General features: G+C 43.0%; 1 protein-coding gene across 1 annotated transcript in view; it reads right to left on the bottom strand.

Annotated features, from left to right (window-relative positions):
* LOC118839793 (zinc finger protein 420-like) overlaps nucleotides 1-3,731 on the bottom strand; it is a 34,000-nt gene extending 30,269 nt beyond the window's left edge. The window contains exons 1-2 of the mRNA XM_036747313.1: nucleotides 3,553-3,731; nucleotides 811-1,235 (exon numbers count right to left, since the gene is read on the bottom strand). Of these exons, the coding sequence (XP_036603208.1) occupies nucleotides 811-841 (31 nt within the window). The 5' untranslated portion in view covers nucleotides 842-1,235; nucleotides 3,553-3,731. The remainder of the gene's footprint in view (nucleotides 1-810; nucleotides 1,236-3,552) is intronic.
* Nucleotides 3,732-18,697: the final 14,966 nt, after the last annotated feature.

Genomic DNA, 18,697 nt, shown 5'->3' with positions numbered 1-18,697 from the left:
AAAGTGTCATACTCTATTATTTCATTTGATCCTCACAACTACCCTGGGAAGGCAGGTGCTATTACTACTACCCCCATTTTACAGGTGAGGAAACTGAGGCAGAGGTTAAGTGACTTTTCCGGGGTCCTATAGCTGGGATATGTTTAAGGCTGGATCTGAACTCCCTGACTCCAGGTCTACCACACTCTCCACTAGGTACCTCTTCATGTATCTATACCGATTTACAGATAGCTGTGAGTATAAATACAGACAGGCATACAGATATCTCCATATAGACAGATCTATCGATGGAGTCCTGCTTTAGATCTACAGCTCCATCAATATCTATAATGATCTATCTTTATATCTACAGCTGCCCATCTGTAGCTCCAGCTATCTATCCAGAGCTCCAATGGATACGGTCATCTTTTCTCCGCTCCAGCCAAGGCTGACCCCTTCACAACAAACAGATCCAATGAAATCCCATATGGACAACTCTGCAAATCTTAAAGCAGGAGAGAAAGGCCAGCTATTCATCTCTAGAAAATGAGGAGACTGGCTTCCCCATGTGCCAGGTCCCTAGAGACCTGAGAAATGATGGAGACCTCATGCCTTTCAACAGCTGGCCTTTATGGAGCATCAAGGTTTGCAAAGAGCTTTAGAGATGTGATCTCACTGGACTTTGCAACGAACACCTGGGTGAGGCCCGGAGCACAGGGATGCTTCTCCTGGAGTCCAGAGATGAGCAAACTTCAGCTCAGACTAGCGAGGTGACTTACCTAGGGACATAGGAGGAATACCAGCCCACCCACCAACGTCGGTAATCCTCACCTCTCTCAAATGTTCGGGCCACATTCTCCATGATCGCTTCTGCCTTGCTGTTCCTGGATGTTCTGGCTTTACTCCAAAGGCAAGATGGCAAGAAGTGCTTCCCACTTCAACATGAGCCACTCCAAGAGGGTCCTTTCCCATCAGCCTGTCCTGAAGCTGCTACCAAAAGGTCTCAGGGCAGCCCTATCTCCTCCTATTAGGGATGAGTCCCAAGGGGACTTCCTTTCACATAAGTCACTGTTCAGGCTGCTTGGCTTTCACCTTCCTAGAGAAGAAGAGCGTACAAACTCAAGGTCGCTTTGGCTGGGACCATCACCACATGAGTCTGTCTCCCCTGGAGGGAACCCTTCTGCTGGCACTTCTAGAATGGCTCAGTTGCCTCGGTCACAGATCTCATCTCAGACTCCGGAAGACAGTCAAATGCCCTGGATAAACAAATGAGTACATGATGAGCTTCACTCATTCCAAACACTCAACAACTGTCATGTACTTTCAGAAGAAGCAATGGCACATAGTGGACACGGGGCCAGTCTTTGAGCCTGGAAGAACTAGGTTTAAGTGGGCCACTGATACATACTAGCTGCATGACTGCTGGCAAGTCATTTATCTTTTTTGACCCAAAGACTATGAGTTACATATAAGTGCCAATCTGTATTGGTGGATGGAGCTTCTGCATAGGGACCTGCCTACCCTGATGAAATCCAAGGTCTGGAACCTCTAGCACCCCAAATAAAGGCACTCCCACAGTATATAAGGGCTTGTGGAAAACTAGGAAGGAAACAAGGATGAATAGTAGAAAGGAGACTGCTGAAGGCAGGGACCCTCAAAAATAGAAACAATTCCATTTGTGCTTTTGCATCCCTAGCTTCTCAAGGGGAGGGACGCAATTTTTGCCTTTCTCTGAATTCCCAGGGCTAAGCAAAAGCACTTTAAAAATGCTTGCTTGGGGCAGCTAGGTGGCTCAGCGAGTAAAGCAGCGGCCCTGGAGTCAGGAGGACCTGAGTTCAAATCCAGTCTCAGATAACTTGACACACTTACTAGCTGTGTGACCCTGGGCAAGTCACTTAACTCCAATTGCCCTGCCTCCCCCCCCTCCAAAAAAAAATGCTTGCTGACTTGATGTGGCAAGTCCTTGGCATTTGAGGGCAGCTAATAAATGCGTGTTGAAATTGAAATGGACAAAAGCTGAGGCAGGGAGAACTGTAGGTCACTCTCAGACCGAGCACTGTTGTTCTCCCTGAAAATCACCCCGTGAATGTGTCTTACCCAGAGTCTGACCCTCTCAGGACTCCAGGAGGAACAACGGGAATAGTGCATTCCCTGGTGCTCCTGGCCTCAACCCAGGTGTTTGCTGTGAGATTCCAATGAGATCATGGCGGTGAAGCCCTAGAAAACCTTGATGTTTAATGGAGGGAGAAGGCGAGAGGGAGATAGAGAAAGAGAAGGAGAGAGATAGAGAAAGAGAAAGAGAGACTGGAGGGAAAAGAAGGGAAAGGGGGGAGAGAGAGAGAATGAATGAGATCTCAAGGCAGGAGCTAGTTTTTCCGAGAATTATAAGATTCAGAACTAGATGAAACCTTTGTTGTTCAATCATTTCAGTTGTGTCTGACTCTTTCTGATTCCATTTGGGTTTGTTGTTTGGGTTTTTGTTTTTTTTTTGGCATAGATAGTGCTATTTCCTTCTCCAACTCATTTTACAGATGAGGAACTGAGGCAGACAAGATTATGTGACTTGCCCAAGGTCACACAGCTAGGAAGTATCCGAGGGTTGCCTTTTAAATGCTTTCTTAGAATAAACAACATCAGTCAGGATTTACTATACTATATAAAGAGTCCCTGAAAGGAACTTCAGGAATCTAAAAGAGCAGCCAGGTAACATTTATTAACGTTTTTATTATTTTATATTTTAATGTTTTTATTAAGTACTTATTATATATCTAGCACCATGCTAAGAATCTGAGAAAGAAAAAGTTAAAAAGGTCCACCAGAAAGAATAAAAAAAAGGTGGTCCTTGAACTGAACAAAGAAAGCGACCACAGAGGGTGCAGGGTCAGAAATCAGATGACGAAGAAAAGAGATGAGGAAAGGGCTTTAGGGAATGAGAGATCCCATTGGAAAACAACAGGGTAACAGAATAAACCAGCCACTTGAGGTGGGGCAGCTATGCCCAAGGAGCCTGAGGAGGGGGATGGGGCAGCTGCTTCTCACTTGACTTCCTGCTGCATCCCTCCCTAGAGCATCCCCCCGTCTCTCTCCTGAGGCCACAAGCTTTCCTCTCCGGTCCTCTCACCTGAACTTTGACTTTCTCAGGACCACCCCGGTGCCCTGGAGCTCCCCAGGTCTTATTTCTTCCCGGCCCACCGGTGTCCTGGGTTCCCCCCACCTGACCCATCCCCTTCAGACTTTCCTCCTAATCTCCCAGAAGGCTCATGGGTTCTCAGATACTCCCCGCCTGTATTAGGAGGGCAGAGTTTATAATCTCAAATAGGATCATAAACATGTCTGAAAGGTTCGGAACCGCCGGATATAAGAAACTCTCAAAGTAGAAGGCAGAAGAATCAAAACATATATTTAGGCTCCACAGTAACCAACCCATGAACCAGCAACCCCATTTTGATATATTGATCAAAAGCTTCCAGGCCCAATAAGTACGCCTTGAAAGAGTAACCAGGAGGCTACAGAGAAGCATGATTGCGTAAAGCAAAATCATGCTTCCCCCTCTATGGTAAAAAGATTACCCACTGGCCTGAAGTCTTTGTTCAGCTTCCTCCCGTAGGTCAGCTCTGCTACTGGCAGCTCCTGCTTCAGCTGTCGCTGCGGCTGTGGCTGTAGCAGCCTCTGGCTCCAATGGGAGCTGCTTTTAACCATCCAGCTTCTGCGGGGGTGTAAGGTACGCCGGGGAAAGCGCAGGTTCTTTCAATCTGCTTAAGCAAGGTGAAAGGGTTGACCGGGAAAGCACAGGTTCTTTCCATCAGCTTAAGCAAGGGAAGCAAGGTGAAGGGGCCGACAAGCTTACTCCAGTCCAACATACAAACAGCATTCAGTTCAGGGGAAAAAGACAAACTAGTCAAGGGCACTTGTTGACTAAGTGCTAAGGAGCCCATTTTTGGTTGCCAATACACCGCCCCATCTGACCACAACACCAGCTGGAGGAAGGGTCATACAGCCCTGCCCTCTCTGGCGCTCCAGTTTTGTGTAATAGGACAGAAAAGGTAAATGACAAATGTTGGAGGGAACGTGGGAAAAATGAAACATTAATGCACTGTTGGTGGAGTTGTGAACTGATTCAACGATACTGGAGAGCAATGTGGAACTACGCCCAAAGTGCTATAAAACCATGCATACCCTTTGAACCAACAATACCACTACAAGGTTCTGTACCCAAAAGAGATAAAAACAAAAAGAAAATGGACCTGTATGTACAAAAACAGTTACAGCAGCTCATTTCTGGGGGCAAAGAATTAGAAATTGAGGGGATGCCCATCAGTCGGGGAATGACTGAACAAATTGTGGTATGTGAGTGCACTATGTACATTGTACCATAAGAAATGATGAGCAGGATGCTCTCAGAAAACCTGGAAAGACTTGCATGGGCTCAGGCAAAGTGAAGTGTACTTTGTGCAAAGTGGCAGCAATACTGTAAGATCTGTGAATGCCTTCGCTGTTCTCAGCAATATAATGATCCAAGACAACTCTGAAGGACTTAGGATGAAAAATTATATCCATTCCCAGAGAAAGAAATGGTGGTGTCTGCATGCAAACTGAAGCACGCTTTTTGACTTTCCTTGAGTTTTTTGTGTCCACGTTTTCTTTCACAACATGACTATTACGGATGCTTTACATGACTACACTTGCATAACCTATATCGAATTGTTTGCCTTCTCTGCAACGGGAGGAGGGTGGAGAGGGAGGAAGGGAGGGAATTTGGAATCCAAAGTTTTAAAAACGAATGTTAAAAATTGTTTTTACATGCAACTGGGGAAAATTAAAAGAAAATACTAAAAAATAGGAATAAGAAAATAAAAAATAAAGTGCTTTGCAATCCTTTAAAAAAAAAAAAAGAAATATTAGTGCCGTGGTGGTTTCTACTAAACGGCTGGAAGAAATACGGGGCTATGGTAAGAGCCATAGTCTAACATGACAATAAAGGAATCCTTTATGTCCTCCACCATGGCCTCGGGGTCCTTAAGGCTGCCCAGGGCTCGTGGGATCGGCGGGTTTGGACGCTCGAACACGCACGCACACAAGCACGCGGCCGGGGCTGCCCTCCAGGAGGTGCCACGTGCAGAGGCCAGCCTGGCAGGCCCGGCTGGGTGGCATGTTCACAAAGGGGTCGCGTGTGGGAGGGACTGCAGGGGCACTGAACCAGGCAGAAAGGGGGCACGGGGAGCCCCGGCCTCCCACCTCCCAAACCCCGCCCCAGCCTCACACTCCCAAACCCCGCCCCTGCCCCCACCCCACAGGCCTCCCACGTCATACCAGGGTGTGCACATGCACGAGCACACACACAAAACAAACACACACACACACACACACACACACACACACACACACACACACACACCCTCCCCTTCCTCCAGGCAAGCACCCGTTACACTCGCCAACTGACACAGCCCTCGACCCCCGTGCAAGGCCACACTCGCGCTCACACACACACAACTCTTCCCCCACCACCACCCCACGGGAGTACTTACACGCACACAGAAACACCGACTCTAGCACTAGGAACCAGGCGACCCCAAGCTGCCCTCGGCCTAGCTGGACCTCTTCACCCCGCCACAACCCTCGCGCAAGCGCACGCATACTCGCGGACAGGCACACCCTCGCTGAGACATCTCGGGGACCTCCCCACTTCTCCCCCTCCCCCTTTCCCTCACCTGCGCTGCAGAGCAGACCCACGAACAAAGGCTCGAAGGAACGTCCGGGCCCCACAGAAAACGGCGCCTGCGCAACCCGAGCCTCGAAACTACAACTCCCAAAATTCCATGGGGACCGGCGCAGTTTGGGCCTAAGACGCAGGCCCAGTCTGTGATCCTGATGTCTTCTGGGAAATGAAGTCTTCTCTGCCGCTGCGCCCGACCAAGAGCAGGAGCCGCTGAGCTCCCCGAACGCCATTGCCCAGAGGGCTCAGCGGCGCTTGTTTGACTTGAACCTTTATAGGGGGCCACGCGCCACAGAGGTGGCACGTGGCAGGTGGCAGGTGGCAGGTAGCGTCCAGCCCCAAGAATCTGAGTGTGTGACAGACCGACGGAAACCTTAGGGGAGAGAGAGGCAGGGACAGAAACTGAGAGAGAGGCCGCGCACTTTACACAAGGGCTCCCCTGACCCCACCCCCACCCCCTCAGGGGCCGGGGCACCTCCGCCTGCCCCTGTGTCCCGAGGGACAGCAGCTGGGGAGGCAGGTATAGACAGTTCCACGTTCTCTCCAAACATCCAGTGTCCAGGCCAAACCTTGTGGTTCATCCCCACGCCGCTACGCCCCCGCCCCAGTTCTTGTTCCAGTATCCTCCCTGAAGCCTGGTGCCCGGAAGTGCACCCAGTAGGGCAGCTGTGGTCTGATGTGCTCGCTGTAGGGACGCCAGGCAGGCCGGTCCTGCATATTTAGATGCATTCGACTTTTTGGTTGTGGTGGCGAGGATAGAGTGAGGTAATATTTGTACAGCGCTGTGCAAACCGTAATGCCTGAGCCAACTGCCGGGACTGCTGCCACTGAATTCGCAGGCCACTGACACCCCCCCAGCCCCCATTTGTTTTATTTTTAAGAATTACACTGTGGGAAATCTCTCCTGATTACCTCAGCTGCCATCCTCCGTGACGCCCATTAATGTGAATTTACTTTGTATATCTTTAGTATCTATTTGTACATACGTTTTAGAAGTTGTGTTTGGGGAGTTACTGCTGTGGCCCATGGAGGTTATATAATTATGTTGGTATGAGCCTGCCTACATGTGGAAGGTAAGGAAGCACCTGTATCTTCACTCCACTCTATTCTCCAAGGGAGACTTTGGTTCCTGATAGGAGAGGAAGCAGGAGGTTGGGACTACAAATTAACCACCTTGCTCTCAAAAAGAGGGGAACCTGAACTAGAATTATATCTAGCTGCTTCCTTAAATATTAGCAATTTTTAGGTTCAAGCCAAGCTAAGATCCTGATCTCTGTTTCTTAATGGGGAAACAGAACCCCAAGCTTAATATGCAATACAGCCCCCTTTCCACCAAATGCCACTTCCACAATGAAAAACAGCAAATAGCAGAGAACCCATTTATACAAGTTGATAGTAAAATAGAGATCAGAGAAAGTATATATAGGAGAATACATAACCAGACAATACACAATGAAGGAGCTTTCCCATTGGGAGTGAGATAATTCACTTCAAACAAATAAGAGTCTCAGATCCCACCCAACGGGAAACTCCTGAAGTGTCAGGCAGGAGACACTGGAGCTTTTGGGCTCCAGCCTCCAGCAGGTTCACTCTTGATCTGGGCAGCCAGAAGGACAGCAACAGAGATATAAGTGGTTAATTTCATTATTCTTCCCAAGGGGTTTGCTGATATTTGGAGCACCAGCTCCTACAGCATCTTCTCACAGGGACCATCAAGAATAGAAGTAGTAGAAACACAGCTCCTTCATAGCCTTGATGGGGGCCGACTGAGGCACACACAGCATTCCAGCTTGTGCATTCCCCACTTACTGACCAGTGCTCACTTGATTTATAGAGGAGCACACAAAGAAGGTAATTTACCAGCAATAACCTCACAAGTTTACATTAACTTTAGCAATATCATGGTGATTAAGAAGAGCTCACATTCAGTAGGTGTTTACAACTTAAGCTCCAATGTTTATATCATGCTTATAATATGATGTGCAAGCATAGTGAGATTGTTTATGATGTTAAATCCTGGGAACTAGTAGATGGCCATGGATCCTGGGAACTAGTATCTTAAAAAGAATAATGAAATCCACCTTACATCCATATAGCAAGCCAGGAATAGAGAAATGACTGGAATTCTTCATATCAACTTCTTCCCAGAGTCTTTTTCTTCATAGACGGTTTCAACAATCTGGCTAGCAGCTGCTGTGGGGGTGTAAAACCAACAACAACCAGCTTGCAGAACGCTGCAAGCCCAGATTCTTTTGATCTGCTTTACCAAGGAAAGCAACGTTAAGGGGTTAACACTCTTACTTTAATCCAGCATACAGACACCATTCACTTAGTTCAGGGGGAAAAAGCCAGCACCCTGACCTTCAGAGCAAATACAAACAAATTACAAACCTCAACAGATCTTGTCTGATTCAAATCTCAATTCATAGTTACCAGAGTTTAACAAAGTCCCAACATCCAGGTTTACAAGCTAGAGGGCTCCTAATTACAGCTGCCTGGAGTCTCCACATCAGCACACCACCAAGTGTGAGAGCCCTAAGCAAATAGCTCTGTCTTCCCTTTTTATGCACTCTTTAGCGATCATCAGACATCATCTGAGCGACCAGAACTTAAGCTCTTACTATTGGCTCTGGAGTTAGCAACTCCCCTCAGGACCCACATGACCTAAAATCTTCACAAAAATGCGATTTAAACCCACGTGGTCTAAAAGCCTCTGATGTCACAAACGTGTCACTCAAACCCATGTAAACTAGGCTTTCCCTTGAGGCAAGGAGGTCATCAAGGACTCCTAATTTAATTAAGGAAACAAAGGCCAAACTCTTCAAGGGCACATGGTTGAATAAGTGCTAAGAGCCCATCTTGATTCCCAATACATAGACCTAAAGGTCTTCTCTCAAATTTGAGAGAAGTTATGAAGATAAAATCAATGTAGATTAGCTATGGGGCTTGAGAAGGAGTGAGTAGGTGAGGATGACCCTGAGGTTGCAAGCACAGTAAATGGCATAAATGCTTTTTAATTGATGGGTGGATAGAAGAGAAGGTTCAATGTGTCACCTCCCTGGGATTGGGGAGCAGAAGAGAAATACCCTCCTGAAACCTAGCCTGAAACAGAATGCTTGGGCATTGCACTGAGTCTCTGTATCATTTCTGTAGTCTGCTATGAGTCATCTTTCCAGCCATTTCAGGTTAAAAGCGAATGGCTAAACCTTGAAGGAATCACCATCATCCCTCAGCTATTCCAGTTCAGAGAGTCCATTTCACCATTTTAGCCAGGAAAGAAACAGGCTCTAGAGCAGGAATTTTTAACCTGGGGTCCATGAATGTATGTTTTTTTTTAATATTTTGATGCCTGTACTTTACCATAATTGATTTCCTTTTTAATCTTATATATTTTATTTTGTGCATTAAAAAACATGATTGTGTGAATGCGACCACAGTTGTCACCAGACTGCAAAAGGGTACATGTCACACACAAAAAGGTTAAGAAACACTGTGTCTGGATCCCCATGCCAAGACCACCTTCTCTTTTTACTCCTCTCTTTTTATTATTAGACACTCTGTTTTCCAAAGCTAAGGCCCAGCAAGCAAGCCGTGCCCTGAGCTTGGCATGACAACTTTTTGTTCACCCTCTGGATGAACTTTACTACAGCAAAATCATAGAATTGGTTCACACAGGTCCAGGTGGTCCCTGAGTTCAGACAAGCACCTGCAGGAACCACATTACTCTCATGAAGCCCTGCTATGAACCAAACTTACCTTATTGTTGCTGTTACCTCCTCATTGCCATGGCTACAGCTCACTACTGCCTGTTTCTTTGTCTAGTCAGTACTATATGTATCAAGGTTTAGCCTCACTACTTTTGGTCTCCTTGGTACTAGAGCACATCTTGGCATGCATGTCTAGTTTCTCTCCTCCAAAGTAATAAAGAAAGTTGTGGGGGGTTTTGTTTTGGTTTTATTTTTATTTTTCATAGTTTAACAGTTGGTATAAGGAGTTTTTGCCTAGGTAATTTGTTCTCTACTTTATCAAACACTTGTTTGTTGAGTTCCATTGTTTCTGATTTTCCCTTCTCTAGTCTGTCTACTAGACCCTCTACTTTTAACCAAAAATAAATGTAGAGCTTTATTTTAAATATGCATGCATCTTTCTGTTTTATGTTTCTTGTAACCATGCATATTTTTGGATTCTAATTTCCAATCCATACTGCTACACTCTTCTGTTTTATGGGTGATGTCATCTCGTTCATATTCAATTATGATTAATTGCATATTACCTATCCATTTCCGTCTATTTCCTGCTCCCTCTTGGAGAGTTTGTTTGGTTTATGACTAATCCCTCCTTTAATCTACCGTCTACTTCTCCTCTTCCTTTTCCCTCCTGCTTCTTTGTTAAGCAAAATGTATTTCTGTACCCAACTATGAATGTTTTCTTTTCTCCTTTGACCAGGTCAGAATGTGAAATTCAAGTGTAACCCACCTCCTTCTACCCCTGCTTCCTTGTTTATAGAGACTTCTTTTTAAATGTGAAAATTTTCCCCATCCTTGCTCCTCCCCTCTAATTCTCTAGTGTATTCCTCTTGCCCTACTTTTCTATTCTTCTCTTAAGATCATCAAAACAGAACCACTCCTAAGCCCTCTATGGCCCCCGATGATAGATCTCCTTGTTTTTGAATGCAATCACTTTGTCTTTGTTTAGTCCCTTATGATTACTCACTCATGTTTACCTTTTTTTGCTTTTCTTGTGAAGAAAAGCAAAAAAAGGTAAACACAAGTTACCAAAGTTCTACTCAGCAATTTCATCAGGAATAATTGAAAGTTCTTTATTCCATTAAAGATTAATTCCCCCATCCCTTCCCCATAGAATTATATTAAGTTTTGCTGGATAGGTAATTACTGATTGTAAGCCTGAAAGCTTGTATTCCAAGCTTGTTACTTCTTTATGGTATTGGCTGCTAAATCATGTGTGAGACTGTCTTTGGCACCTCAGTACTTGAAATCGTTCTTTCTGCTCATAGTATTTTTTTCTTCTTTGACCTAGGATCTCTGGATTTGGCTATAATATTGTTTTTACTTCTATTTTTTCTGTTGGTTCTAAGATATCTGGACAGTTTTCTTTTGTGATTTCTTGAAATATGTCTAGATTCTTCTTTTTTTTTAAACCATGGCTTTCAGGCAGAACAACTGATCTTAAATTATCTTTTCCTGATTTGTTTTCTAGGTCATTTGTTTTTGTTATGAGTTACTTTACATTTTTCTACTTTTTCCAGTCTTCTTATTTTTTAAAAAAAATATTTCTTGTTGTCTCTTGGAGTCATTTCTAATTTTCAGGGAGATTTTTCCCCCTTTGGGAAGTTTTGTGTCTCTTCTTCTAAGCTGTCCTCTTTCTAAAGCTTTTTCTTCTTTAGTTCTCATTTTTCCCCTCCCCAACTTTTTTCTTTTAGCACATTAATTTGGATTAATTTTTAGGTCTTTTGTAAATGCTTGCTTTCTTTTTTTCTAGGAATTCTGATTGGACTTGTGCCCCTGTGGTATTTTAATCTGAGGATTTGCTTGAGATACTTTAGAAATCTTTCTTCTGTGTTTATATCTTGAGCTTCTTTGTCAGTATTGTGAGATCTTTTTTGTTTTCTCATTCTTCTTGTTTACTTCCTGACTTTGGACTTTATGCTACAGATGGGCTCTGCACATTTATGGAAAGAATGCTTTGGCTTTTTTCTTCTGATGCCTTCTTGGGGTATTGCATATTGTATCATTCCAGAATCTTGGGGCCATCTCAGGCTGGGGACCTGAAAACTTTTAGTGCTCCCAAAGTGATCTGATCCAGGGCAAATTCTGATCACTGGCCTCTTGGTCTGAGCTCTCTTTGGAGGGCAGCTAGGTGGTACAATATTTAGAGTGCCTGGCCTGGAGTCAAGAAGACCTGAGTTCAAATCCAGCCTTACTAGCTGTATGACCCTGGGCAACCTCCATCTGCCTCAATTTTCTCATCTGTAAAATGGGGATAATGATAGTACCTACCTCTCAGGATTTTTATGAGAAATAAGACAAAATTTGTAATTTAAAAAAATCACTTAGCACAGTCATTGGGACATAATAGGTACTATATAAATGTATAAATGAGCTATTAACATTATTTTTAATATTTAATAATTTATTATTATTATTATCTCTGCAAATTCCTGACCTGGGTTTGGGTCTGTGTAACACTCCAGTTGTCTTGCCCCTGGCTGGAAGTGCCAGTAGACTGTTGTTGGACTCTGCCATTATCAGCCAGCTGCAAATATCTGCAGAGTTAGAGTGAAAGAATTGCAGACTCCTCTTTGGTCTGCAGTTCTTGTCTTGGTTATTCCGTTGTAGGCTTCAGACTGGTCTGGAGGCTGGAGCCGAGACCCTGCTTCATTCCCGGGGTTAGAGCCACACACCTGTTGTTTGCTTCTAAACTCCTTCCTAGCTCAGTACACAGCCTAGGGTCTGTAACTGTTCCTTACCCTGGAGTATCACTCCTAGGCCCAGGTCTATTCTTGTCTGCCTTGCATTTGTGACCTTGGAACTGGGTAGTGGGGACACCGCTATCTGTGGCACCTGTTCCTGCACTTTGTACAAGGTCACAGTTATCCAGTATGGGTATTCACTGGGCACTCTTCTTGCCCTCAGCTGCAGCCTTAGTCCACTTTCAGTCCTTGTGCATTGTAATGAGGAGGCAGCTAGGTAGAGGTGTGGAGAGAGAGCTTGGCTTGGAATCATGAAGACCTGAGTTCAAATCCAGCCTTAGACACTTACTAGCTGTGTGATGCTGGGCAAGTCACTTAACCTGTCTGCCTCACTTTCCTTAGCTGTAAAATGGCAATGATATAGTACCCACCTCATGTGGTTGTTCTGAGAATGAAAGGAGATATTTGTAAAGTGCTTAGCACACCGCTGTTGCTGTTTAGTTATTTCAGTTGTCTCCCTTTTTGGTGGGTTTTCTTGGCAGAGATACTGGAGTGGTTTGCTATTTCCTTCTCCAGGTCGTTTTACAGATGATAAAACTGAGGCAAACAGGGTTAAATGATCTGCCGAGGGTTACACAACAAATATCTGAGATTGGATTTGAATTCAGGTCTTTCTAACTCCAGGACCAGCACTCTATCCAGTTCACCACTTAGCTGCCTCTTAGCGCAAAGTAGGTACTCATTAAATGCTTATTTCCTTACTTCCTAGCGCTTCATGGTTGGGCTTCTGATGAGATACCATCTCTATTGTCTATAGACCTCCTTTTTATGCTGACCTGGGCTGGAAAAATGACTCACTCTGATTTTTTTTTTCTTGGACTTCCCATTCAGGATTTAGGGTCTGGTGAATTTTCTAGATCTCTGTGGAGATGCAGGGAAGAGCCTGGCTGTTCTTCTTGCTTCCCCATAATATTGGATCTTATATTCGTAACTTTAAAAGGGTTTCTCTCCATTACAAACTGTCTTACAAACGTGTTTCAGTAGACTCACTCCTTATATCAGTCTATCAATCAATAAGCATTTATTAAATGTTTGCCTGGATGCCAGGAGTTATTTTGAGCATTTAAGATGTCAAGACAAAAATTAAACAATCCCCACCCCCTAGGAGATTACACTCTAGCTTGAAAGAGGCAATATGGCTATATGCAGGCATGTATGCAATAGGAGATATCAGCAACTGGGTGAACAGGAAATGCTTCATACAGAAGATGGTATGTCATCATGCCAGGAACAAGGAAGGTAAACCAGCCTAAACGGGGCACTGAGGTACCCTGAGGGAGAGTCAGCAGGCAGCATGTGTCAGAGAAGTCAAACAACCACTTCTACCTGGACCATCATCTTCCTTCAGACTCTGATGGAGATAGCCCAGGACCTTGAACCCCAAAGCTGCTTCCGGGACAGTCCTTGCAGGCATCATTGATGGTAGACATCACTGTGGAGAAGAGACCCACCACCACCAGCAGCAACTGCTGAGCAAATGCCATTAATAAACATATCAGCAGAGGAGCCCTGGAAGTGGCAGCACCTACCTGACCACTGGTCCTGTTTCCAGACCCGCCCTTACAACTATTATCAGGAGAGACAGCTTCTGTGGAGAAAGGGTCAGCCATGCCCACCAATTACCAACAAACTACCACTCACAGAGCAGGCAAGCCAGCTTAGCTGGGGTACCTGAGGGAGAGACAGGAGGCAGCATGTTCTAGGCAAGTAAGATCACCACCAGCACCTTAACTCCATCTCCCCTTAGATCCCCCTGGAACCAGCCCTGGACCCTAAACCCAAGGTCCTTGGGAATGGTAATGATTTCAGCTCTTTGCCCTCAGCCATTATTCTGGGAAGCAATCCTTATGGAGATGCAGCCTGGCAAATACTCCTACAAATGCTCTAGCCACAGCTATTAAAGATATAGAAAAAAAGTTCTTGTCATCAAAGTCTTAGTACTGTCAAATGGTTCAACATCAAAAATCCATAAGATTTTATCAGTGTAAGTGACATTAAAGAAGAAGCATTTATTATTGCTTTTCCTCTGAACCCTAAGAAACATGATTTGGCTTGCAGCTGAAACTTTCCATCTGTGTTACCTGCCCAGCTCCTTGAGAGCAAGGACTCTCTTACTTTTCTTTTTGTATCCCCAGTGCTTTGCACACAGTAAGCGCTTAATAAATGCTTCATTTCTTCATTCGTTCTTCTGAGCCTTGAAGAATACTAAGGATTTCAAAAGGGGGTGAGAAAGAAGTGTTCTAGGAATAAGAGACAGAACAAAGAGAGAAAATGGGAATTCCATGCACAATGTACAGTAAAATTAGTTTGGCAGGATCACTGTGTGTGTGAAGAAGAGTAATGTTTAAAAAAGCTGTAAAAATAGGATGGGAGCCAGAGTGCAAAGGGCTTTAAATGCTTATGGAGTTCACATTTGATCCTACGGGTTAAGAGGGAGATAATGGAGTTAATTGGATGGGGAGTGACACAGTTCATCTCACATTCACAGTTATGATTAATAACTGTATATTTCCCTTCATCCTATCATCTCCTCCTCCTCTTCCTCTTCTTTGTCATTCGCCCTCAAAAATCTGTTTTGCTTCTGACCACTGCCTCCCTTAATCTACCCTCCCTTTTAACACTCCTCCCCTTTCCCCTTCCACTCCTATTTACCCATTGGGTGAGATAGATTTCTGCACTCAACTCTCTGTGTGTGTGTGTGTGTGTGAATGTGTGATGAACTTACCCATAAAATAGAAGTGGAGAGCAGAATGGATTAGAAACCAGAATCCAACAAAATGTTGTTTACAAGAAACACACTTGAAACAGAGAGAGACATAATTAAAATAAGGGGTTGGAGCAGAATCTATTATGCTTCAATAGAGGTTAAAAAAAAAGGCTGGGGTAGCAATCATGATCTCAGACAAAGCAAAAGCAAAAACAGACCTAATTAAAAGACATAAGGAAGGAAACTACATCTTGCTAAAAGGTACTATAGATAATGAAGTAATATAAATGCTAAACATATATGCACCAAATGGCATAACAACCAAATTCTTAAATGAAAAGTTAAATGAATTACAGGAGGAAACAGTAAAAGTATACTAGTGGGGGGCCTAAACTTTCTCTTCTCAGAACTAGATCAATCTAACCAAAAACAAATAAGAAAGAAGTTAAGGAGATGAATAGAATTTTAGAAAAATTAGATAGGATAGACCTCTGGATTAAAATGAATGGGAATAGAAAGGAATATACCTTTTTCTCAACCTTTTCACATTCACAAAAATTGACCATGTATTTGGGCATAAAAATCTCACAACCAAATGCAGAAAAGCAGAAATATTAAGTGCTTCCTTTTCAGACCATAATGCAATAAAATTACATTCAATAAAGAGTGTTAGAAACATAATTAAAAATTAATTGGAAATAATCTAATCCTAAAGAATGAATGAGCAAAGGAAAAATCACAGAAATGATAATTTCATTAAAGACGACAACATACTAAAATGTGTGCAATGCAACCAAAGCAGCACTTAGGGGAAATTTTATATCTCTAAATGCTCACATCAGTTAAAAAAAATAAGAGCATATCAATGGACTGGGCACATAATTAAACCAATAGAAAAAAGAACAAATTAAAAATCCCCAATTGAACACCAAAATGGAAATCCTGAAAATCAAAAAAGAGATTAATAAAATTGAAAGAAACATATTGAACTAATAAAACCATAGGTTGTTTTTATGGGAAAAATAAAACCATTGGTTAATTTCATTAAAAAATATGAGTGAAGTTTTAATATGAAGAGATGGGATATAGTAGAGAAGGTCCAGAGTACAGCCTGTAGATGAATATCCAAGAAGAGAATTAGTAAACAAGTGTCAGATGTGGCAGAGAGATTAAGAGGAAGGTATTGAGAAAAGAATTCAGCAATCAAGAGGTCATTTAGAGAGAGCAATTTCAGTTGAGTAATGAGGCTGGAAAACAGAGGGCACAGGGTGAGTTGAATATGAAGGGATGATATCTAAAAAAATAAAATCAAATTAAGGGATAAGGGCTAAGAGAGGAATATATTGAGAGAGGGAGAAAGGGAGAGATAGAATGGGGTAAATTATCTCGCATAAAAGTGGCAAGAAAAAGTGGTTCTGTAGGAAGGGAAGATGGGGCAGGTGAGGAAGAATGAGTAAATCTTGCTCTCATTGGATTTGACCTGAGGAGGGAATACCATACACACTCAATTGGGTATCTTATCCCACAGGAAAGAAGGAGGAAGAAGATAAAAAAAGGGGGGACGATGGAAGGGAGGGCAGACCAGGAGGAGGTAATCAAAAACAAACACTTTCAAAAAGGGACAGGGTCAAGGGAGAAAATTCAATAAAGGGGGATAGGTTAGGAAGGAGCAAAACATAGTTAATCTTTCACAACATGAGTATTGTGGAAGGGTTTTACATAATGATACACATGTGGCCTATGTTGAATTGCTTGCCTTCTTAGGGCGGGTGGGTGGGGAGGGAAGGGCGGAGAGAATTTGGAACTCAAAGTTTTAAAAACAGACGTTCAAAAACAACAAAAAAAAAAGTTTTTGCATGCAAATAGGAAATAAAATACACAGGCAGTGGGGTGTAGAAATTTATCTTGCCCTACAAGAGAAGAAGGGAAAGGGGGATGGGAGGGGAAGTGGGGTGATAGAAGGGAGGGCTGACTGGGGAACGGGGCAACCAGAATACACGCCATCTTGGAGTGGGTGGGAGGGTAGAAATGGGGAGAAAATTCATAATTCAAACTCTTATGAAAATCAATGCTGAAAACTAAATATATTAAATAAATTAAATTTAAAAAAGGTAATAATCCAAGGCAATCCTAAAAGATTCATGATGAAAAATGCTATACACATCCAGAGAAAGGGCTGATGGAGTCTGATTGCAGAAGGAAGCATACCATTTTTCACTTCATTTTCTTCATGGTTTTTTTCTTTTGGTCTGTTTCTTCTTTTACAACATGACTAATATGGAAATATCTTACATGATTGCATATATGTGACCTATGCCAAATTGCTTACCATCTTAGGGAGGGGGGAGGTAAGAGAGAAAATTTGGAACTCAAAAAACTTTTTATAATTAATGTTAAAAATTGTCTTTACATGTAATAGGGAAAAAATAAAATACTATTCCAAAATGCTTGAGAAGTAAAAGGACAGGAAATGGAGTTTGGCTAGAGAACAGGAGGAGATATAGGATGATAGTTTGGGAGGATAGTAGAGTATGGAAAGTTTTTTTTAAAGGATGTGATAGGAGCATTTGCAGCAGAGAAGGAAAGTTTGAAGATTAAGGTATGATTGTGGGAATGGAGTGGGGTTTCTCTGCAGTATAAGTATCTTATATCTACCAAGTTTTCCAAGTCTGGAGAGGATATCTCACTTTCAGTACATACAAAGGAATGTGAATTATCTGGCACAGAAAAGGTAGTTTGGAATAGTAAATAAAAAGCTGGCCTGGAAGCCAGGAAGACATGAACTCAAGTACTGCCTCTGTAACAAACCTGGTGGTGACTGTAATGGGTAAGTAATGTAACCTCTCTGCTCCAGGCCTCTACTCTGGACATATCTTGTACACACAGCAAGGCCTCTCTCATCTCCTCTTCCTCTTTCCTCCAACTAGTGCCTTCCATCTATGATTACTTTTCATTTACACTGTACATATTTTGCATGTACATTTTTTGCGTATTACCTCCTCCATTAGAGTGTGAACTCCATAAGGCAGGAACTAATTTTACCTTTCTTTGTATCCTAGCAGTTAGCACAGTGCCTGGCACATAGTAAGGGCTTAATAAATGCTTGTTGACTAATATAGTTTTACACATTGTCTCCTTTGAAAGAATGTATACTCCTTGGGGCCAGGGACAGTGTTTTTTCATTTCTTTATATTCCCTTTAGCACAGCACATGACACATAGTAAGAACTTAATAAATGCTTGTTGACTGACTAGATAATTCCCTAAGATTATATGTGGAAGAAAAGGTGCCAAGCTGCATTAGTAGAAGTTTCTTTAACTAGGAGTTCCCTATACCAATGAAATCACAAATCTAATCCCTGTCCCTATGAATTATCTTATTGTGGTAACTGTTCTATCAAAAAGATACTCTCCCCTTTTAAAAAAAAGTATTGATGCTTTTATTTTTTATCATCCTTCCCAGTGATGTTCCCATTCTCCCCCCAAAAACCTCCCTTTACTATGAGTATACATAGTGTCAAGCAAAACAAAACACTGGCTATGTCTGAAAACATTCTAGACTTTTCAGTCAAGAGGTAGGAGGGTATGCTTCACCTTTGGTCTTCTGAAGTCATGACTGGTCATTATGTCAATCAGAGTTCTGAAGTCTTTCAGTCTTTTTTTTTCTCCCCTTTAATTACTGTGGTCATTGTGTAAATTATTCTCCTGGTTTTGCTTCTTTACTATGCATCAGTTCAGTTCATACAAATCTTCCCATATAATTCTTCACATTGGTGATTTCTTATGGTGCAGTAATATTTCAGCAATTC

Source organism: Trichosurus vulpecula, chromosome 2 (genome assembly GCF_011100635.1).
Source record: "Trichosurus vulpecula isolate mTriVul1 chromosome 2, mTriVul1.pri, whole genome shotgun sequence".
Taxonomy (NCBI): domain Eukaryota; kingdom Metazoa; phylum Chordata; class Mammalia; order Diprotodontia; family Phalangeridae; genus Trichosurus; species Trichosurus vulpecula.
This window is presented reverse-complemented; position numbering and strand designations above follow the sequence as displayed.